The sequence below is a fragment of the Elephas maximus genome, chromosome 3, assembly GCF_024166365.1.
Source record: "Elephas maximus indicus isolate mEleMax1 chromosome 3, mEleMax1 primary haplotype, whole genome shotgun sequence".
Lineage (NCBI taxonomy): Eukaryota > Metazoa > Chordata > Mammalia > Proboscidea > Elephantidae > Elephas > Elephas maximus.
In genome coordinates, this window is record NC_064821.1 from 112,774,495 (window position 1) to 112,798,485 (window position 23,991).

Genomic DNA, 23,991 nt, shown 5'->3' on the forward strand with positions numbered 1-23,991 from the left:
ATTCATCCACCTATGGTCAGCTGATCTTTGACAAAGGACCTAAGTCCAGTATATGGGGGAAAAGACAGTCTTTTTAGCAAATAGTGCTGGCAAAACTGGATGTCCATCTGTAAAAAAGTGACACAGGACCCATACCTCACACCACACACAAAAACTAACTCACAATGGATTGAAGATCTAAACATAAAACCTAAAATGATAAAGATGATGGAAATTAGGGACAACACTAGGGGCCCTAATACATGGCATAAATTCAATACAAACCATAACGAACGATGCGCAAACACTAGAACATAAACTAGATAACTGGGAGCTCCTGAAAATTAAACACTTGTGTTCATCAAAAGTCTTCACTAAAAGAGTAGAAAGAGAACCTACAGACTGGGTAAAAAATTTTGGCTATAGCATATCAGACAAGGGTCTGATCTGTAAAATCTATAAGATACTTTAACACCTTAATAACAAAAAGACAAATAATCCAATTAAAAAATACACAAAGGATATGAACAGACACTTCACCAAAGAAGACATTCACGCAGTTAACATACACATGAGGAAATGCTCATGATCACTAGCCATTAGAGAAATGCAAATCAAAACTACAATGAGATACCATCTCACCCCAACATTACTGGCACAAATAAAAAAAGACAGAAAATAATAAATGTTGGAGGAGTTGTGGGGAGATTGGAACTCTTATGTACTGCTGGTGGGAATGCAAAATGGTAAAACCACTGTGGAAAATGACACGGTTCCTTCTTAAAAAGCTGGAAACAGAAATACTATACAATCCAGCAATACCACTCCTAGGAATATATCCCAGAGAAATAAGAGCCATCACATGAATAGACATGTGCACAACCATGTTTGTTGCAGCATTATTCACAATAGCAAAAGATGAAAACAACCTAAGTACCCATCAGCAGATGAATAGATAAACAAATTACAGTACATACACACGATGGAATACTATGCAACGATAAAGACCAATGATGAATCCCCAAAACATCTTACAACATGGATAAATCTGGAGGACATTACGCTAAATGAAATAACTCAATCACAAAAGGACAAATATTGTAGGAGAGCACTATCATAAAAACTCAAGAAAAGGTTTACACGCAGAAAAAAAATTCTTTGGTGTTTATGAGGGGCATGGGCTGAGGAGGAGAAATCACGAACTAGATAGTAGACAAGTGTTAACTTTGGTGAGAGGAAAGACAACACACAATATAGAGGAAGGCGACACAACTTGACCAAGGCAAAGCCATAGAAGCATCCTAGATACATCCAAACACCTTGAGGGACTGAGTTACTGGGGCTGAGGGCTGGGGACCATGGTCTCTAGGAATATCCAGGTCAATTGCCATAACATAGTTCATAAAGCAAATGTTTTATATTCTACTTTGGTGAGTAGCATCTGGGGTCTTAAAAGCTTGCAAGCAGCCATCTAAAATACTTCTATTGGTCTCATCATGTTAGGAGCAAAGGAGAATAAAGAAAACAAAAGACAGAAGGAAAACAGTCCAAAGGACTAATGGGCCACATGAACCACAGCCTTCACAAGCCTGAGGCCAGAAGAAATAGACAGTGACTGGCTACCACCACTGACTGCTCTGACAGGGATCACGATAGAGGGTTCTGGACAGAGTGGGAGAAAAATGTAGAACAAAATTCAAATTCGCAAAAAAAGACCAGACTTACTGGTCTGACAGAGACTAGAGAGACTCCTGAAACTATGGCTCCCAGACACCCTGCAAACTCAGAACTGAAGCCACTCCTGAAGTCCACCTTTCAACCAAAGATCAGACAGGCCTATAAAATAAACAATAACACATGTGAGGAACGTGCTTCTTGGTTCAATGAAGTGTAGGAGACGTAATGGGCAACACTTGCCCAAAAGCAAAGACGAGAAGGCAGGAAGGGCCAGGAAAACTAGACGAATGGACACAGGGAACCAGGGGGTATAAAGGGAAAGGGGGAGAGTGCTGACACATTGTGGGGATTGCAACCAATGTCAAAAAACAATTTGTGTATAAATTTTTGAATGAGAAACTAATTTGCTCTGTAAACTTTTACCTAAAATACAAGAACTAGATACTTAGAAAAAGAATGACCAAGCCCAGTTTTTTTCTTATTAGCCAAACCAAAAATTGTGATCTCTCACAAGAGTTTCATTAGAAATTTTAGTTTCACACATAACAATAGAAAGATAAATTAATTTTTTTACCATGACAATCCAGTCCTTTTCGTATTACCCATTTGGAGATTCTTCCATCTGCTGATATTGAAACTAGTATTTCCCTTTTGTCATCACCTGTTGTTCCTCGATCTTGTTCTATCCACTGTAGTTGCCATATAGGTCCCAAATGTTTTTGAGGAGATTCACTAAAACAGGGAAAGTTACTAAATATAGACTCATTATAATAATTTTTTAAAAGCCTTAGACTATGAGTGATAATGAAAGCTCCCTAGAGCATAATGACTTCCTGATAATAACAATATTTTTTTTCATGGCTTAAATCAATCAGTTGTTTAAATCTTATTCAAGTAAACAATTACTTCACTCTTATTGCTATGTATCAAAATTGTCCACTGGCTTAATTCTCTACTACAGTTGAGATTTAAAATTATTCTGAAAGGTTAAAAATCACTTCTCAGATCACTGCCTATTTTCTTATCAGATTAATGGGGTGTTTTACTCCTAGTACTAACTCTTTTTTATTTGTAATAGTTATGAACCTTTTTAAGATCATAGATATGTATGAGTATTTTGGTAAAAGTTATGAGCCCTCTTTCCAGAAACATGCACAAAGTCCCATGCTTACAAAGCTATGCAAATAATTTCAAAGCTAAGATTAAGAACCCCTGCTTAGTTCCTACTTCCAGTTTTACCTAAGTTTATTCAAACACTGATACAAATATACCACCTCATTTTAGCCCCATTAGTATCTGGTCTATTCCCAAAGCCTAAGCTACTCAATACCTTTCACCTTTAACTTTTTGGTTTTCTCGATATGACTCACTCACGCATTCATTCATTTATTCATTCAAGGTTTATTAATCAAGCATTTACTCTACTCCTGTTGCATGCCTGATATTATATGATATACTGAGGATACAAAGGTAAATACGACTCAATCCTTGCCCTCAAGGGGCTCTCAGCCTCCTCAGGAAGATATATATGGAAACAAATAATTTATATACAGTGTGATAAGTGCTATGATAAAGGCATGTGTAGGTAGGATGCACTAAAAATTAAAAAAAAAAAAAAAAGGATTGGGAAGGTTTCCTGCAGGAGGTGATGCCTAAGTACTATTTTGAGAACAAGCATAAACCATCAAGCCAATGAATTAAAGTCTCTTGGTGAATCAGACAGAGAAGAAGATGAAGGAGATATTAGGACAGAGCATTCCAGCTGGAGAGAACAATAGAAAGAATTGTTAAATATTTAAAAAATAATGGCATTATTCTCAGTAATAACATAAACACTCACTCAAAACTAATATTAAAATAAGTTTCTACTTTTCTCTAAAAAAGCATGTAATATACGTTTATCTTATCTTGGATTCTCACCTACTATCCAGAACTGGAATGGTACTGTTACTCTGTACATTATAAATTGCAATTGAGCCATTGTAATAAGCAACTGCTAAAAGGTTAGGTGATCCAGTAGAGAAATCCACAGCAGTAACTCCATGTAGACTCTGATAAATACGTTCTGGCCACTGAATAAAAAAATGATAATTATTATTTTGCATTTTGAACTTCTTTTTGTAGGCCACAGTAAGGGAGGTGATCATTAATCCACCTGTAATGGGAATACAGTAGGAGTTTAATATGACTTGATTTATGCTTTTAAAAAATCACTCTGGATGCTACGTGGAGAACAGAGTACAGTGGGCAAAAACTGAGGCAGAATGCTCCATTAACTGTTGCAGTAGTCTAGGTAGGATAGGATGGTGCCTAAGACAAGATTGGTGGCAGTGGGGATATGAGAAAGGCCAGTCTACATTCAGTTACTCCTATCTAACTTCCAGTAGATGTTGAACAATACCTCAATTTCCTTTTCTTTCATAAAACCATGGCTGCTCAGAGCTCAGCAGCTTTAAGAAATACAGCATGGACTTCTACAATAATTATCATATTTTGGCAATCTTTCACCAGGATTAGTATGATCTGCACAGATATGCCTTCTTATAAAAATAAATAATGGACCCCAAACTAATCATCTAATAGATGATAAAAAAAAAAAAGATGATACCGCCTTCTAATTTCTGTTTCATTTGTTTGGATTATGTAATCATTTCTCAACAATGGGTAGACGTTCCAAAACTTTCTAAAATACTCTGTTCTAAAAATCTGTCAAGAGTGTGTGTGTGTATTTCTTTTTAATTTCTAATATAGATCCTTTCCTCTTTCTAACCACCTAAGTGGGGCAAGGAGACAATCTACTGATGATGGATCCAATGTCAATACTTCCACATGTTTAAAATTGCTTCTTCCTTTCTTTCATGCAATATAAACCCAACTTACTAACAGACTGGAGCTATTTATAAAATTTTATTAATTTTTGTATGCTCTTCTGGCCCTATTCTGTTTTCCACTTTACATTTAGTTGTAGATTAAAATGTACTAAATGTAAAGCTGAAAAGTAACAGATTGACTCATGTTGTTTAGCTAAAAAGATGACCGTGATTCTTATCATTCTCCTTAAAAAATGGACGGCAGTAAGACAGTTGTATTAATCTATTTTATACCTACTGAAGATAGCAGAGGTCAGGTGATAATGAAATACTCATATATTAAGAAGCAACCCAGTAGTAAAAGACGTGTAATTTTCAAAGGATAGCTACAATTATCAATAATGGTTCAGCTCTGAATCATCAGATCTAACAGCACATAGTAAATGCTCGATAAATATTTATTGAATGAATTTCTGCATAAATTTCCTTTACCCTATGTCAACAAGAACAAATTTTAATTGTTATGAATATAAATCTAAGAAAATAAAGAACAAAAGTCTTGACTGATAAAAGTCTCTTGATTTTAGTTTATCACGTATAATTATATATAATCTATGAGAATTATGTCAACATTAATTAATTGAATAAAAACAGGTCTTATTCAAATTCGGATTACCATGGTATTCTTTAGAGACCAGCAGCAAGCCAATCCTCTTTTTTGTTCTTTAAATCCAAAATGCCCATAGCCAACAGCCAAAAGGTCCTGGAAAAAGAAAAAAAAAAAAATTTAAAATAAGACAGCATAAAAGTGTTGGCAAATGTATAAAGATAGATGAACTGTGTTACAGTTTTCAATTAAGAAGAAAAAAAACAGTATGTCATCTATTTTTACTCTACATTTCCATCTTCCTAAGCAATAATAATAATAATAATCAGTATAATGTTTCTCACCTTTTCAGACAGAAGAATAAGTACCTAAAAAGAATTGATTGCTAACAAGCTCTTTCAACATGTTGAGGTAATTTTCCAAGATCATATTATGGCATTATAATAATTTATGGGTTTTTTGAGGATGACCCAATCATTTCAAATGTAAAATAAAAGGCACTTAAATTAAAGGCAGGTCATTTCAAAAAATGTATTTATAAGTACACATAAACAAAAGTTTAATGATTGACTAAACCCAGCCTCTGCTTTGTTATCAGAATACCTTTACAAAAATTTATAACGTTTTCTTGCCATCAGTCTACTTTCAGGCCAACATCATTTCTCAGTCATTCCCTCTGTCTTAAAATACTCTTCACCACTAGTCTTTCTACGCTCACATCAACAAACTTCTATTTCTCTCTTCTAGACTCAGCATAGGCACCACTTCCTCTGAGAAGCCTTCAAGAGCCTCCCTCTTGCTACCACAGCACTATTTATTTTTCTTATCAAAGCACATAGCAAACTATTTTATGGGCGGGGTCTATGTATGATTCGATTATTATTGTATCTCTAGTGCTTAACAGAGTGATTGGCCCAGTGTGAGTGGTCAATAAATATTTGTAGAATGAATTAATAAATACGATAGATACCATCTACCAGGTGTTTTTTTATCTTCATTCAAAATTATTTAATTTCAATCTCAAAGCTATGTATTAATTTTAAAAATGCTATATGTTCAGTTCATAAAAAGGGTTCATCTATCTTCATTTACAGACCTTAGTATTGCTTTATTAAATCTCATTTATCTACAAAATATTCCCAAATATAGTTTCATAAAGAAAAACTCACACTAAAATTACTCTTTTATTTAAAAAAAAAATTTAAAAATAATCACTCATAATTAAAATAATGTGTTATTTAGGCTTCAAGAAATATCATTATAAACTTTCTGTTGTTTAATAACCATAACAACTATCATGTTTACACAATAAGGTATGATTATAAAAAATAAAGCTAATTCTTAAACATATATATTACAGATTAAACAGATTAGTTTTAACTTCTCTAAAAGTATACTAAGTATTTCAAAATATTTCACATAAGATTTTTGGAATCACTAACTGGGAAATGTCTTCAGATCATTTTATAAACCCTAGGAGAAAAACCAGACTCATTCTATAATCATCTTGTTTTTAAAAGCAAACACACCATCTCCCAGCTTGAGTACTCATTTTACTTGCCTCAAGATGGCTTTTGTCAGTGCAGTAATTAAGTACAAAAACTTGAAGTCAGATGTCTGCATTGAAGTCTGGCTGTTTCCCTTACTAGTTGTATAATTTTGGGCAAGTTATTTATTCTTTCTGTGCTTCTGTCATTAATGGAGAAAATAATGGTACCCACCTCATAGGGTTGTTGTTAGTTGCCATCAGCTCATGGTGACCTTATGTGGAACAGAATGAAACACTGCCCAGTCCTGCACCATCTTCATAACGGTTGGTATGTTTGAGTGTTGTGTATACAGTAAGTGCTATTTAAGTACTTGCTGCTATTAGTGGCCGCTATGAGTCGGAATCGACTTGATGGCACTGGGGTGGGGGTGGGCTATTAATGGTAACAGTATTTTAGGAACCTCAAAATCATGTTGCACATTTGCAGGGTCAACGAATTAAGTATACACTTCGGAATATGAACACTTTGGGAAGAATACAAATCGGGGTGTAAGAGTTTTTGGTATGTGTTAAAATAAATCAGCCATGTATTATCTTCTAGTAGTTCATTTTTCTGTACCTGACATGAATTTAGAGAAGTCCATACCCCAAGTACATCCTAAAATAATAATGGGATGTTTTTATACTAAAGGAAAAAACATAATTTTAAAACTCTTTTCATTTTCCTTTGTTTTCAAACTTGACCTTATTTTAAGATGCATTTTAAAACCAGGGGTTACGTCAATTTAAATCTTTTGCCCAATACCTGAGAAAAAGAATTCTTCATTAAAACTTGGCAATTGCCATTATATACTAGAGACAGATTTTTTTCTTTTTTTTTTTTTTAATGTTTGATAACTTACTGAGTTTGCTTTATTCCAGGCAAGGCTGCTCACATTTAGGCCTTTGGTTAAGTCACAGGAAAATGACCAAAGTCTTTCCAAATTGGCTGGAATTTTCGATTGTTCTGTACCTATTTCAATTTCTTCTTCCTCTTCCTTCTTAACTTCTTCCTCTACCTCTTCAAGTTCTTCACCTTGTAAAGAGTCTTCAGGTTCTTCAGGTTCGGGCTCTAAAATAAAATTAAATAAAAAGATCATTGTCCTCTAGTAAAATGATACTTTTGACTCATATTTTAATGTCTCAGAAGAACTGCTAGACACTCATATCTGCCATAATAAAAAGTGATGAATTTGTTTTTATTTTACTAAACACAAAAGGATATTACAAAGGCTACTAAAATAATTGAGGGCAGTAGTCAATTTTCACCTTCCATGTGGGAAACCAGAGTTTGCTTCCCAGCCAATGCACCCCACTCATCTGTCAGTTGAGATTTGTATGTTGCTGTAATGTTGAACAGGTTTTAGTGGAGCTTCCAGGCCAAGACAGACTAGGGAGAAGGGCCTGGTGATTTACTTCCAAAAATCAGCCAGTGAAAACCCTATGATTACAACAGTGCAATCCAGTCGTGCATGGGGTACCCATGAATTGGGGCCCAATTCAGTGGCAGCTAACAACAACAACAAGCAAAAAAGAATTACAAATGAAATAACCTAAAAGCATTTTAAGCATATATATTTTCTTAAGGAAACAGTGGTGGTATAGTAGTTAAATAGTACAGCTGCTAACCAAGAGGTCAGCACTTCAAATCCGCCAGGCACTCCTTGGAAACTCTATGGGGCAGTTCTACTCTGTCCTATAGAGTCGCTACATGTCAGAATCAACTTGATGGCAGTAGGTTTGGTTTTGGTTTTGTATTTTCTTAAAACTATTAGATATCATGTAGAGATTTTTTAGAGATTTTAGGAGCAATCTTTTTTGGGTAGCAGCCTGAGCTCTTAACCACTGTACCACCAAGGCTCCGTTTTTTATAATTTTGTGAACACTATGACACACTTACCAAAAAATTAGAAAAATTAACACATGCATATAACTTAAATTCTGCACATGATTTCAGGAGGTTCATTGAACCTATAAAGCTGGTCATGAACCACAATAAAGATTGTCTATGTAGAAATGTGAGCAAATATACAAAAAAAGCTACTAGAACTAATAAGTTTAGCATAGTTGCTCAGAATACAAAAATCAGTTGTATTTCTATATACTCACCACACACCCACTACCATCGAGTCAATTCTGACTCATAGCAACCCTAAAGGGCAGAGTAGAACTGGCCCATAGAGTTTCCAAGGAGCGCCTGGCAGATTCGAAGTGCAGATCTTTTGGTTGGCAGCTGTAGCTTTTAACCACTGTGCCACCAGGATTCCCTTCTATATACTAGGAATGAATAATCAGAAATTCAAATTTTAAAATAATACTAATTATAATATTAGAAAATATGAAATACTTAGGGGTAAATCTGATTTAAAAAATATGAAAGATCTGGACATTGAAACTCTGAGAGAAATTTAAGAAGACCTAAAAACATGTAGAGGTAAACACATTCATGGGTGGAAAGACTCAATGTTATTAACTTGGTAATTCTCTTCAAATTGAACTGTAGATTCAATAAAATCCCAACCAAAATCACAGCACTCTTTTTTTTAGTAGAAATTGACAAACTGATTCCAAAATTCATGTGGAAATTTAAAACAATCAAGAATAGCCAAAACAACATTGATAAAGAACATAATTGGAGGACTCACTCTACTTGATCCTAGGACTTGTTATAAAGCTACAGATATCAGGATGGTGTGATATTGACATAAAGATAAACAAGTAGATTAATGGAACAGAATAGAGTCCAGAAATAGACCCATGCATATATGGTCAACTGATTTTTTACTAAGATGCAAAAGCAGTTCAGAGGAGGAAAAATATCTTTTCAACAAATGGTACTGGAAAAATGGGATATCCATATGTAAAAATGTAAACTTGGATCCATACCTCACACCATATACAAAAATTAACACAAAGTAGATCATATACCTAAATGTAAAACAAAACACTATTATTAAACACCTAGAGGAAAACATGGAAGAAAATGTTTGTGATGTTGAGTTAGGTTTTAAATACAATACCAAAAGCACAATTCATAAAAAAAAAAAAAAATTGAACTTCATCAAAATTTTAAACTTCTTTTTCAAAAAGCACATGTTAAACTTCTGGTTTCAGCTCAGATGTGTGCAGAGCTAAAAACAAAAAAACATAGTTCCCATCCTTACAACAAGTAAACATTAGACAAACTGCAGATGAATGGCTTTCCTTGAGTCCTCCAGAGAAGCAAATGAACTAAGCTGAAATATGGAGAAAGACAGGACACAAGCATTTGCTTACAAGTGGCACATACCACCAAATGTCATATAAACCAATGAGAAGATTCAGCTAGAAAATTTTAATGACTTGCTGGAGGCCAAGTGTGGATGATGTGAAAATGAAAGTCCCTGGAAGCTGCAAACATATGGACGTTTACACACTCTTGCAGGATTTTCCTTGAGGAAACCTTTCACCAGGGAAGATTAGAGACAACCCTTAGAAACCTTCCTACCTAGTGCTGGCTGCTGGAGGGAGGCAGCAGCCACAGCACAATCTCTGCCTAGACATATCACCAATTAAATTGCAAGAAAAAGGGCAACAAAGAATGTAGCCTAAGGGTGATGGTAAAAACCCAATGCAGACAGGCATAGGTAACCAAAAAAAAAAAAAAAAAACTCTACCCTTGGAGAAGAGGCAGGAATACTTGGTAAGCCCAGAATTACATCTGAAGAAGGGGCAAGAACGTTTGTGAAGGCTACACCCTTGATCCAAGTTCAAAGTGTCTGCCTAAAACAAGTTTAATCAGAACATCAGATACTACTCCACAACCCAGAATACACCACCACTACAACACGTGTAGAGTAAAAATAAGAATGAAATACAGCTGGTAGAGCGCAAGAGACAGATTCTTTACAGGGGAGCCCAAAGGAAATACCCAACACCAACCAGGCAGGAAGCCCCAAAACTAAGAGTAGTACAGATATATATACAGATATAGATATATACTTTTTTTTTTTTTAGGAGTACAGATATTTAGAAAACTCTTCTGGCAAATTAAAAAACACACACACACATCCAGTCAATTCTGACTCATAGCTACCCTGTAGGACAGGGTAGAATTACCCCAGTGGGTTTCCAAGGCTATAATCTTTATGGAAGCTGATTGCCATATCTTTCTCTCATGGAGCGGCTGGTGGGTTTGAACAGTGAGCCATTTCGTTGACAGCCAAGTGCTTAACCACTGTGCAACCAGGGCACCATAAACACACACTATTCCTAGAAGAATTTGAACCTTCTGGTGTACTGAGGGTAACCATAATAACAACAAACTTCAAGTTCCACCCAACGCCTGACTAGATTAACATAACCCTCCACACTAAAGATCTAGCAGAAGCAAAAGTGTATTCATTTCCAAACATAAAAAATACCTCAGCATTTACTATCTAATAATGTACCATGTCCAGTGACTAACAAGGTATTTTTAAAATAACTAAAAATAACTATGATTAATATGTTTGTATCAATCATTATTCTCCAGAGAAAGAGAACTAGTATCCCCTACTGAATACATATATCCAAAAAACCCAGACCCTTTGCCGTCGAGTTGATTCCAACTCACAGCTACCCTACAGGACAAAGTAGAACTGCCTCACAATTTCCAAGAAGCACATGGTAGATTTGAGCTGTGGACCTTTTGGATAGAAGCCAAAGCTCTTAACCACTGTACAACCAGGGCTCCATACACACACATATACACAAATACATATACACATACATATATATACACACCCCCAGGTGCCTGTCAGTTTGTCGTACTGTGGGGGCTTGCGTGTCGCTGTGATGCTGGAAGCTATGACACTGGTATGCAGATACAAGCAGGGTCACCCATGGAGGACAGGTTTCGGCTGAGCTTCCTAAGACAGACTAGGAAGAAAAACCCGGCAGTCTACTGCTGAAAAGCATTAGCCAGTGAAAACCTTATAAATAGCAGTGGAACACTGACTGATATAGTGCTGGAAGATGAGCCCCCCAGGTTGGAAGGCATTCAAAAGATGACTGGGGAAGAGCTGCCTCCTCAAAGTAGAGTCGACCGTAATGATGTGGATGGAGTAAAGCTTTCAGGACCTTCATTTGCTGATGTGGCACAACTCAAAATGAGAGGAAACAGCTGCAAACATCCATTAATAATCGGAACCTGGAATGTACAAAGTATGAATCTAGGAAAATTAGAAATAGTCAAAAATGAAATGGAACGCAGAAACATCAATATCCTAGGCAATTGTGAGCTGAAATGGACCAGTATTGGCTACTTTGAATCAGACAATCATAGAGTCTACTATGCTGGGAATGACAACTTGAAGAGGAATGGTGTTGCATTCATTGTCAAAAAGAACATTTCAAGATTTATCCTGAACTACAACGCTGTCAGTGGTAGGATAATATCCATAAGCCTACAAGGAAGACCAGTTAATATGACTATTATTCAAATTTACGCACCAACCACTACAGCCAAAGATGAAGAAAAAGAAGATTTTTATCAGCTTCTACAATATGAAATTGATGGGACATGCAATCAAGATGTATTCGTAATTACTGGCGATTGGAAAGAGAAAGTTGGAAACAAAGAAGAAGGATCAGTAGTTGGAAAATATGGCCTTGGTGATAGAAACAACGCCGGAGACTGAATGATAGAATTTGGCAAGACAAACGACTTCTTCAATGCAAATACCTTCTTTCACCAACATAAATGGCAACTTTATATACATGGACCTCGCCAGATGGAACACACAGAAATCAAATTGACTTCATTTGTGGAAAGAGACGATGGAAAAGCTCAATATAATCAGTCAGAACAAGGCCAGGGGTTGACTGTGGAACAGACCATCAATTGCTCATATACAAGTTCAAGCTGAAACTGAAGAAAATCAGAGCAAGTCCACGAGAGTCAAAATATGACCTTGAGTACATCTCACCTGATTTAGAGACCATCTGAAGAATAGATCTGATGCATTGAACACTAGTGACCGAAGACCAGACAAGTTGTGGAATGACATCAGGGACATCATCCATGAAGAAAGCAAGAGGTCATTGAAAAGACAAGAAAGAAAGAAAAGACCAAGATGGATGTCAGAGGAGACTCTGAAACTTGCTCTTGAGCATCGAGCAGCTAAAGCAAAAGGAAGAATTAATGAAGTAAAAGAACTGAACAGAAGATTTCAAAGGGCCTCTTGAGAAGACAAAGTATTATAATGACATGTGCAAAGAGCTGGAGATGGAAAACCGAAAGGCAAGAACACGTTCGGCATTTCTCAAGGTAAAAAAAATTCAAGTCTCGAACTGCAATAGTGAAGGATTCTATGGGGAAAATATTAAATGACGCAAGAAGCATCAAAAGAAGATGGAAGGAGTACACAGAGTCATTATGCCAAAAAGAATTAGTTGATGTTCAACCATTTCATGAGGTGGCATATGATTAGGAGCTGATGATACTAAAGGAAGAAGTCCAAGCTGCTCTGAAGGCATTGGCAAAAAACAAGGCTCCAGGAACTGATGGAATATGAACTGAGATGTTTCAACAAACAGATGCAGCACTGGAGGTGCTCACTCGTCCATGCAAAGAAATATGGAAGACAGCTTCTTGGCCAACTGACTGCAAGAGATCCATATTTATGACTATTCCCAAGAAAGGTGATCCAACCGAATGTGGAAATTATAGAACAATGTCATTAATATCACACACAAGCAAATTTTGCTGAAGATCATTCAAAAATGGCTGCAGCACTATATCGACAGGGAACTTCCAGAAATTGACTATGCCAAGGCATTCGACTGTGTGGATCATAAGAAATTATGGATAACATTGGGAAGAATGGGAATTCCAGAACACTTAATTGTGCTCATGAGGAATCTTTACATAGATCAAGAGGCAGTTGTTTAGACAGAACAAGGCGATACTGATTGGTTTAGTTAGGAAAGGTGTGCATCAGGGTTGTATTCTTTCACCATACTTATTCGATCTGTATGCTGAGCAAATAATCTGAGAAGCTGGACTATATGAAGAAGAAAGGGGCATCAGGATTGGAGGAAGACTCATTAACAACCTGCATTATGCTGATGACACAATCTTACTTGCTGAAAGTGAAAAGGACTTGAAGCACTTACTAATGAAGATCAAAGACCATAGCCTTCAGCATGGATTGCACCTCAACATAAAGGAAACAAAAACCCTCACAACTGGAGCAATGAGCAACATCATGATAAACAGAGAAAAGATTGAAGTTGTCAAGGATTTCATTTTACTTGGATCCACAATCAATAGCCATGGAAGCAGCAGTCAAGAAATCAAAAGACGCATTGCATTGGATAAATCTGCTGCAAAGGACCTCTTTAAAGTGTTGAAGAGCAAAGATGTCACCTTGAAGACGAAGGTGCGCCTGACTCAAGCTGTGGTATTTTCGATCGCATCATATGCAAGTGAAAGCTGGACAATTAATAAGGAAAACTGAAGAAGAATTGACACCTTTGAATTGTGGTGTTGGCGAAGAATATTGAATATACCATGTACTGCCAAAAGAACGAACAGGTCTGTCTTGGAAGAAGTACAACCGGAATGCTCCTTAGAAGCAAAGATGGCGAGACTGCATCTTACATACTTTGGACATGTTGTCAAGAGGGATCAGTCCCTGGAGAAGGACATCATGCTTGGCAGAGTACAGGGTCAGCTGAAAAGAGGAAGACCCTCAATGAGGTGGATTGACTCAAAGGCTACAACAATGAGCTCAAGCATAACGAGGATTGTGAGGATGGCTCAGGACTGGGCAGTGTTTCGTTCTGTTGTGCGGTGTTTCATTCTGTTCACTATGAGTTGGAAACAACTTGACAGCACCTAACAACAATAACAACATATATATGTAGGGAACTCGTGGCATAGTGGTTAAGTGCTACGGCTGCTAACGAAAAGGTCAGCAGTTCAAATCCACCAGGCACTCCTTGGAAACCCTACGGGGCAGTTCTCGTCTGTCCTATAGGGTCACTATGAGTCAGATTCAACTCCATAGCAACAGGTATGGTTATATATCTATGTATGTATATACATTTATATGCATATATATGTGTATATATACATATACGTATTTCAAGAAATTGGCTTATATATATATATATTTCAAGAAATTAGCTTATGCAGTTGTAGGATGTGACAAGTCTGAAATACATAGGGCAGGGCCAGAGGTGATGTTGCAGTCTTCAGCAGAATTTCTTCTTCCTCAGGGAAACTTTGCTTTTGTTCTTTTTGTTGTTGTTAGGTGCTGTGGAGTCAGTTCCGACTCATAGCAACACTATGCACAACAGAATGAAACACCGCCCAGTCCTGAGCCATCCTCACAATCCTCCTTACGCTTGAGCTCATTGTTGCAGATCAAGAAGGAGATCAGGCAAAACACAGATGAAACCAAGGAACACACAAAGAAAGAGAAGAATTCAGGAAAACAATACAAGAACAAAATGACAAAATAAACAGGCTGCTAGAAACCAAACAAAAACAGTAACAAGAAATTCAAAAGATTAACAATAAATTTTCAGAATTAGACAACTCAACAGATGGTCATAGGAGAAGAATTGAGACAATGGAAGTCAAAATCAGTGAAATTAAAGATAAATCCCTTGATACCAGTTTGTATGAGGAAAAATCAGAAAAAAAAAGAATGGAAAAAAAAAATGAAGAAAGCCTAAGAATTACGTGGGATACTATCAAGAAGAAAAACCTATGAGTGATCAGAGTACCACAATGGGGGGCATAACAGAAAACACAGGGAGAATTGTTGAAGATTTCCTGGCAGAAAACTTCAGTAATATCATGAAAGATGAGAAGATATAGCTCCAAGAAGCTTAATGAACCCCATACAGGATAGATCCCAAAAGAAAGTCACCAAGACATATCATGATCAAACTTGCTAAAACCAAAGACAAAGAAAGAATCCTGAGCGTGGCTAGGGATAAACAAAAAGTCACTACAAAGGAGAACCAATAAGATGAAGCTCTGATTACTCACTCAGCAGAAGCCACGGAAGCAAGAAGGCAATGGGATGACATACATAAAGACTTGAAGAAAAAAATCGCCAGCCAAGAATTATATATCCAAGAAAATTGTCTCTCAAATTTGATGGTGAAATTAGGTCATTTCCAGATAAACAGAAATTAGGGGAATTTGTAAAAACCACACCAAAATTACAAGAAATATTAAAAAGGGGTCCACTGGTTGGAGAACCAACAACCACAGAAAACAATCTAAGACTAGGACACAGGACAGATCAACCAGATACTAACCCAGATAGAGAATTCACAAAATAAAACAAAGCTAAAAGTCTGAAAATAGGGAACCAGAGACATCAATACGTAAACAATGACAGCATAAAAACAAAAAGAGGGAATAAATGGTATAATCATAGAACTTCCATAGGCAGAGGAACTCAAGGTGATATCAAGAAATAAAAGACTGGTTTAAACTTAGAAAAATAAAAGTAAATTTCAAGGTAACCACAAAGGAAGCTAACAAACCTACCCATCAAAATAAAAAAGAATAAAAACATAAAAACTCAGCAAACACAAAATCAACAATAATGAAAGAGATGAAAATATCACACATAAACAAAGAGTTCAGCACAAAAAAATTAAGCAAAACAACAAAACCATCAACACCACACACATATACACACACACATCAAAATGACAGCAGTAAACTCATACCTATTAATAATTACACTGAATGTAAATGGCCTAAATACCCCGTTAAAGAGACAAAGAATGGCAGAATGAATAAAATAAACAAAATGATTAATTTATATGCTGTGTACAAGAGACACAATTCAGACACAAAGACATAAACAAACTAAAACTCAAAGGATAGAAAAAATATATCAAACAAGCAATAATCAAAAAAGATCTGGAGTGGCAATAATAATCTCCAATAAAATAGACTTTAAAGCAAAATCCACCATAAAGGAGGAGGCTGGACACTATATAATGATTAAAGGGTCAATATAGCAGTTTTTTTTATAGCAGAGGACATAACCATAATAAATACATATGCACCTAATGACAGTGCTCCAAAATACATAAAACAAACTCTAACAGCAATGCAAAGAGAAATAAACAGTTCCACAATAATAGTAGGAGACTTCAACACACCACTTTCAGTGAAGGACAGAACATTTAGAAAGAAACCCAATAAAAACACAAATCTAAATGCCACAATAAAACAACTCAACCTCATAGACATATACAGAACACTCCACCAAACTGCAACAAAGTATATATTCTTTTTCAACACACATGGAACATTGTCCAGAATAGACCACATTTTAGTTCACAAACAAAGCCTTAACAGAATCCAATATATGGAAATAATACAAAGCATCTTCTCTGATCATAACGCCATAAAAATAGAAATCAAGGGAGGAGGCGGATCCAAGATGGCAGAAAAGACAGGCGCTTCTGGCGAGCCCTCTTTACAACAAAGACCCAAAAAAGCAAGTGAAACAAGTATATTTATGACAAGCTAGGAGTCCCAAACATCAAAGGCAATCTTAGAAAATGAACTGAGGGGCAGGGGGAGGAAGAGATGGTTCAGAAGTGGAGAGGAGTTACCCGACCTGAATCGTGGGAAGCCCTCAGGCACCATTCCCAGGAGCGGCTGCAGCGGGCTGGTACTAGCATTCGGCTGCAGTTTCCTCCGGGAGAAGCAGCCAGCCACACAGCCTACTCACTCACACCTCTGGAATCAGAGAAGAATGGCACTCTTGGCAAAAGTTAAGTACTTGCGTATATTTTACAGTCCTCCCCCCTCACCCTCTGCTCCCAAGCCGGCTTCAGTGGCTGACTCCCCTGGGCCTGAGATAGGCCCTGTTGAGTGCCTAGAGCCATCCTCTCGGCCTTGAAGAACGAAAAAATTTGCAGTTGGGGGAAAAGATAATTTGCCAGCTCCACTAACCGCAGGAGCTCAGGACAGAACTGGCTCCTGTCCAGGGATAAACAGTCCATGGACTTTGAGTACCTTTCCCCTCTGCATGGACCTGTGTGGGCCTATTTCAGGAGAACAGGCCCGTGTTGGCAGACTCCAGCAGTTTCAGCTGTGCGGGGGAGAGGTGGGTGTTTGATGTTTGACATTGCTTTGCCTATTAAACAGGGTCCTCACCTACCCACTTCAGGGGCCTAAGGACTAGTAGCTCCACTCAGGTCACCCAGCCACCCGCAACAGGGGTCCAAGGATAACTGCTACCTCCCAGTCCTTAGAACCAAAAACATTGGGTGCCCATGGTCCGTCTACAGAACCCACCCACCTGTATGCTCTAGGGTACAGCGACATGCTTTCGTCAGAGAAACGTGGGGGACGATTCTCAGCCCCCTGCTTTGTTCAGAGCGTGACCCCTGATGCAACCAGATACTGGTACCTACACCAATCACCCTTGCCCCTCTAAGACTGTAGAACAGAGCCTGTACCACACACTTGATGATCAGCTACCTGGACACCTGAGCTGAATTCATGTAAGAAAAGTGAATGGACTCCTAGACTGATATACCTGATAACAGCTTTAGCCATCTGGGGCAGGACATCAGAACTCCAAAGGCAAAAAAAATCAAGCTAGCTCACTCATGCAACCCATTTGGGCATATCAAAACAAAACAAAGCAAGAACCTACTACACAATAAGCAAAGGCAGAAATCAAGAACACAAACAGAAGCAAATCAAGAAATGAAGAAACAGAAACAAAAAATCATAGAATCAAAAGTGAATGAAAATACATCTTACCAAAACCTTTGGGACAGAGCAAAAGCAATACCTAGAAGTCAATTTATAGCAATAAACGCACCCATTGAAAAAGAAGGGCCAAAATCAAAATATTAACCCTACAACTTGAACAAATAGAAAGGCAGCAGCAAAAGGAGCCCTCAGGCACCAGAAGAAAGGAAATAATAAAGATCAGAGCAGAAATAAATGAAATAGAGAATAGAAAAACAATTGAAAGAACCAACAACCAAAAACTGGTCCTCTGAAAAGATCAACATAGTCGACAAACCTTTGGCCAAGCTGACAAAAGAAAAACAAATTCTTATGCAAATAACCCGCATAAGAAATGAGACGGGTGACATCACAACAGACCCAACTGAAATAAAAAGGATCATAACAGAATACTATAAAAAACTGTATTCTGACAGATTTGAAAACCTAGAAGAAATGGACAAATTTCTAAGAACATATTACCTACCTAAACTAACACAAACTGAGGTAGAAAACTAAACAGACCCATAACAAAAGAAGCGATTAAAGAGGTAATTAAAAAAAAAAAAAATCCCAACAATAACAACAAAAAAGCCCCGATCCAGAAGACTTCACTGGAGAATTCTACCAAACTTTTAGAGAAGAGCTAACACCAATACTACTCAAGCTTTTTCAGAGCATAGAAAAGGAAGGAATACTCCTGAACTCATTCTATGAAACCAGCATAATCTGATACAAAAGGCAAAGACACCACAAAAAAAGAAAACTACATAACAATATCCCTCATGGACATAGATGCAAATATTCTCAACAAAATTCTAGCATAGAATTTTTGTTCAACAATAGAATTCAAGAGCATATCAAAAAAAGTAATACATCATGACTAAGTAGGATTCATACCAGGTATGCAGGGATGGTTCAACATTAGAAAATCAATCAATGTAATCCACCACATAAATAAAACAAAAGAAATACATGATCTTACCAGTCAATGCAGAAAAGGCATTTGACCAGTCCAACGCCCATTCATGATAAAAAATCTCAGCAAAATAGGAATAGAAGGAAAATTCCTCGGCATAATAAAGAGCATTTATACAAAGCCAACAGCCAGCATCATCCTAAATGAGAGAGACTAAAAGCATTCCCATTGAGAATGGGAACCAGACAAGGATGCCCATTACCACCACTCTTATTCAGCATTGTGGTGGAGGTCCCAGCCAGAGTAATTAGGCTAGATAAAGAAATAAAGGGCATCCAGATTGGTAAGGCAGAAGTAAAAGTATCTCCACTTGCAGATGACATGATCTTATACACAGAAAACCCCAAAGAATCCACAAGAAAGCTATTGGAACTAATAGAAGATTTCAGCAAAGCAGCAGAATACAAGATTAACATACCAAATTCAGTTTAATTCCTCTAACACTACACTAACAAAGAGAACTTTGAAAAGGAAATCACCAAATCAATATCATTTAAAATAGCCCCAAGAAGATAAAGCATTTAGGAATAAATCTAACCAGGGACTTAAAAGACCTATGCAGAGAAAGTTACAAAACACTATTGCAAGAAACTAAGAGAGACCTATATAAGTAGAAAAACTTACCACGCTCATGAATAGGAAGATTCAACATTGTGAAAATGTCAATTCTACCCAAAGAGATCGACAGGTACAACGCAATCCCGATCGAAATTCCAACAATATTCTTTAACAAGATGGAGAAACAAATCACCAGCTTCATATGGAAAGGGAAGAGGCCCCAGGTAAGTAAAGCATTAGTAAAGAAGGCCAAAGTTGGAGGCCTCACACTGTCTGATTTTAGACCTTATTGTACAGCCATGATAGTCAAAACAGCTTGGTACTGGCACAACAACAGACACATAGACCAGTGGAACAGAATTGAGAACGCAGATGTAAATCCATTCATCTACGATCAGTTAATATTTGACAAAGGGCCAAAGTCCATTAGATAGGAAAAAGAGAGTTGTGTCAAGAAACAGTGCTGGCATAACTGGATGTCCATCTCCAAAAAAAATTAAACAAGATCCATACCTCACATCCTAAACAACAACTAAATCAAAATTGACCAAAGACCTAAATATAAAATCTGAAATGATAAAGATCATTGAAGAAAGAATAGGGACAACACTAGGGGCCCTAATACATGGCATAAATAGTATACAAATAATAACTAACAAAGCACAAACACAAAAGAGAAACCACATAACTGGGAGCTCCTGTCAGATGGATCATGGCTGAAAGCAGAGGATACCAGAAAGATGTTTACTTCCGTTTTAGTGACTATGTAAAGGCATTCAACCATGTGGATCATAAGAAATTATGGATAACATTTCAAAGAATGAGAATTCCAGGACACCTAATTGTGCTCATGAGGAACCTGTACTTAGATCAAGAGTCAGTCATTGAAACAGAGCAAGAGAATATACTTCATGGTTTAAAAATAAGAAAGGTGTGTATCAGGTTGTATCCTTTCACCATACTTATTTAATCTGTATGCTGAGCAAATAATCAGAGAACCTGGAATATATGAAGAAGAATGGGGTTTCAGGATTGGAGGAAGACTCATTAACAACCTGTGATATGCAAATGCACAACCTTGCCTATTGAAAGTGAAGAGGACTTGAAGTACTTACTGATGAAGATCAAAGACCACAGCCTTCAGTAATGGATCATACCTCAATATAAAGAAAACAAAAATGCTCACAACTGAATGAATAAACGACATGATGATAAATGGAGAAAACATTGAAGTTGTCAACGATTTCATTTGACTTGGAACCACAATCAATGCCCACAGAAGCAGCAGTCAAGAAATCAAATGATGCATTGCATTTGGCAAATCTGCTGCAAAAGACCTCTTTAAAGTGTTAAAAAGCAAAGATGTCACCTTAAGGAATAAGGTGAGCTTGACCCAGGCCATGGTGTTTTCAATTGTCTCATATGCATATCATTGAAAAGACAGGAAAGAAAAAGACCAAGATGGATGTCAGAGGAGACTCTGAAACTTGCTCTTGAGCGTCGAGCAGCTAAAGCAAAAGGAAGAATTGATGAAGTAAAAGAACTGAACAGAAGATTTCAAAGGGCCTCTCAAGAAGACAAAGTAAAGTATTATAATGACATGTGCAGAGAGCTGGAGATGGAAAACCCAAAGGGAAGAACACGCTCGGCGTTTCTCAAGCTGAAAGAACTGAAGAAAAAATTCAAGCCTCGAGTTGCAATAGTGAAGGATTCCATGGTGAAATATTAAACGAAGTGGGAAGCATCAAAAGAAGATGGAAAGAATACAAAGAGTCATTATACCAAAAAGAATTAGTTGTATTCAACCATTTCAAGAGGTGGCATATGATCAGGAACCTATAGTACTGGAGGAAGAAGTCCAAGCTGCTCCGAAGGCACTGGAGAAAAACAAGGCTCCAGGAATTGATGGAATATCAATTGAGATGTTTCAACAAACAGAGGCAGCGCTGGAGATGCTCCCTCGTCTATGCCAAAAAATATGGAAGACAGCTTCCTGGCCAACTGACTGGAAGAGATCCATATTTATGCCTATTCCCAAGAAAGATGATCCAACTGAATGTGGAAATCATAGAACAATATCATTAATATCAGACGCAAGCAAAATTTTGCTGAAGATCATTCAAAAACGGCTGCTGCAATATATCAACAGGGAACTGCCAGAAATTCAGGCTGGTCTCAGAAGAGGACATGGAACCAGGGATATCATTGCTGATGTCAGCTGGATCCTGGCTGAAAGCAGAGCATACCAGAAGAATGTTTACCTGTGTTTTATTGACTATGCAAAGGCATTCGACTGTGTGGGTCATAACAAACTATGGATAACACTGTGAAGAATGGGAATCCCAGAACACTTAATTGTGCTCATGAGGAGCCTTTACATAGATCAACAGGCAGTTGTTCAGACAGAACAAGGGGATATAGATTGGTTTAAAGTCAGGAAAGGTGTGCATCAGGGTTGTATTCTTTCACCATACCTGTTTAATCTGTATGCTGAACAAATAATACGAGAAGCTGGACTATATGAAGAAGAACGGGGCATCAGGATTGGAGGAAGACTCATTAACGACCTGAATTATGCAGACGACACAACCTTGCTTGCTGAAAGTGAAGAGGACTTGAAGCACTTACTAATGAAGATCAAAGACCACAGCCTTCAGTATGGATTACACCTCAACATAAAACAAAAATCCTCACAACTGGACCAATAAGCAACATCATGATAAATGGAGAAAAGGTTGAAGTTGTCAAGGATTTCATTTTACTTGGATCCACAATCAACAGCCATGGAAGCAGCAGTCGAGAAATCAAAAGACACATTGCACTGGGCAAATCTGCTGCAAAGGACCTCTTCAAAGTGTTGAAGAGCAAAGATGTCACCCTGAAGACTAAGGTGAGCCTGATCCAAGCCATGGTATTTTCAATCACATCATATGCATGTGAAAGCTGGACAATGAATAAGGAAGACCGAAGAAGAGTTGACGCCTTTAAATTGTGGTGCTGGCGAAGAATATTGAATGTACCATGGACTGCCAAAAGAACGAACAAATCTGCCTTGGAAGAAGTGTGGCCGGAATGCTCCTTAAAGGCAAGGATGGCGAGACTGCATCTTACATACTTTGGACATGTTGTCAGGAGGGGTCAGTCCCTGGAGAAGGACATCATGCTTGGCAGAGTACAGGGTCAGCGGAAAAGAGGAAGACCCTCAGTGAGGTGGATTGACACAATGGCTGCAACAATGAGCTCAAGCATAACAAGGATTGTGAGGATGGCGTAGGACTGGGCAGTGTTTCGTTCTGTTGTGCATAGGGTCGCTATGGGTCGGAAACGACTTGACGGCACCTAACAACAACTAACAACATATGCATGTGAAAAGCTGGGCAATGAATAAGGAAGGCTGAAGAACAATTGATGCCTTTGAGTTATGGTGTTTGCGAAGAATATTGATTGAATGTACAATGGACTGCCAGAAGAATGAATAAGTCTGTCTTGGAAGACATACAGGCAGAACGCACATTAGAGGCAAGAATGGTGAGATTTCACCTCACATACTTTGGACATGTTATCAGGAGGGACCAGCCACTGAAGAAGAATTTTTTTTTAGAGAGTCAGTGAAAAAGAGGAAGACCCTCAACAAGACGGATTGATACAGTGGCTGCAACAACAGGCTCAAGCATGACAGCAATAGTGAGGATGGCTCAGGACCGAGCAGTGTTTTGTTCTGTTGTACATAGGGTTGCTATGAGCTGGAAATAACTTCAAGGCATCTAACAACAACAATATGGTCATCAAAAGACTTCACCAAAGGAGTAAAAAGAGAACCTACAGACTGGGAAAAACTTTTTGACTACAACATATCCAACAAGGGTCTAGTCTTTAAAATCTACAAAATACTTCAGCACCTCTGTCATGGATTGAATTGTGTCTCCCAAAAATGTGTGTCAATTTGGCTGGGCTATGGTTTCCAGTCCTGTGTGACTGTCCACCATTTTTTCAGCTGATCTGATTTTCCTATGTGTTGTAAATCCTACCTCTCTGATGTTAATGAGGTGGGATTAGCATCAGTTATGTTAGTGAGGCAGGATTCGATCTACAAGGTTAGGT

The 23,991-nt window shown here is 37.5% G+C and overlaps 1 protein-coding gene across 3 annotated transcripts in view; it reads right to left on the reverse strand.

The window, feature by feature from the left end:
• The window catches only part of DNAI4 (dynein axonemal intermediate chain 4), a 107,832-nt gene that overhangs the window by 22,991 nt on the left and 60,850 nt on the right, over window positions 1-23,991 (reverse strand). For all 3 annotated transcript variants that reach the window (XR_007516678.1, XM_049879526.1, XM_049879527.1), the window contains exons 9-12: window positions 7,465-7,673; window positions 5,143-5,229; window positions 3,577-3,728; window positions 2,231-2,388 (exon numbers count right to left, since the gene is read on the reverse strand). Coding sequence is in view for 2 of the 3 variants with exons in the window: in XM_049879526.1 (XP_049735483.1) it covers window positions 2,231-2,388; window positions 3,577-3,728; window positions 5,143-5,229; window positions 7,465-7,673 (606 nt within the window). In the remaining variant the exon portion in view is untranslated. The remainder of the gene's footprint in view (window positions 1-2,230; window positions 2,389-3,576; window positions 3,729-5,142; window positions 5,230-7,464; window positions 7,674-23,991) is intronic.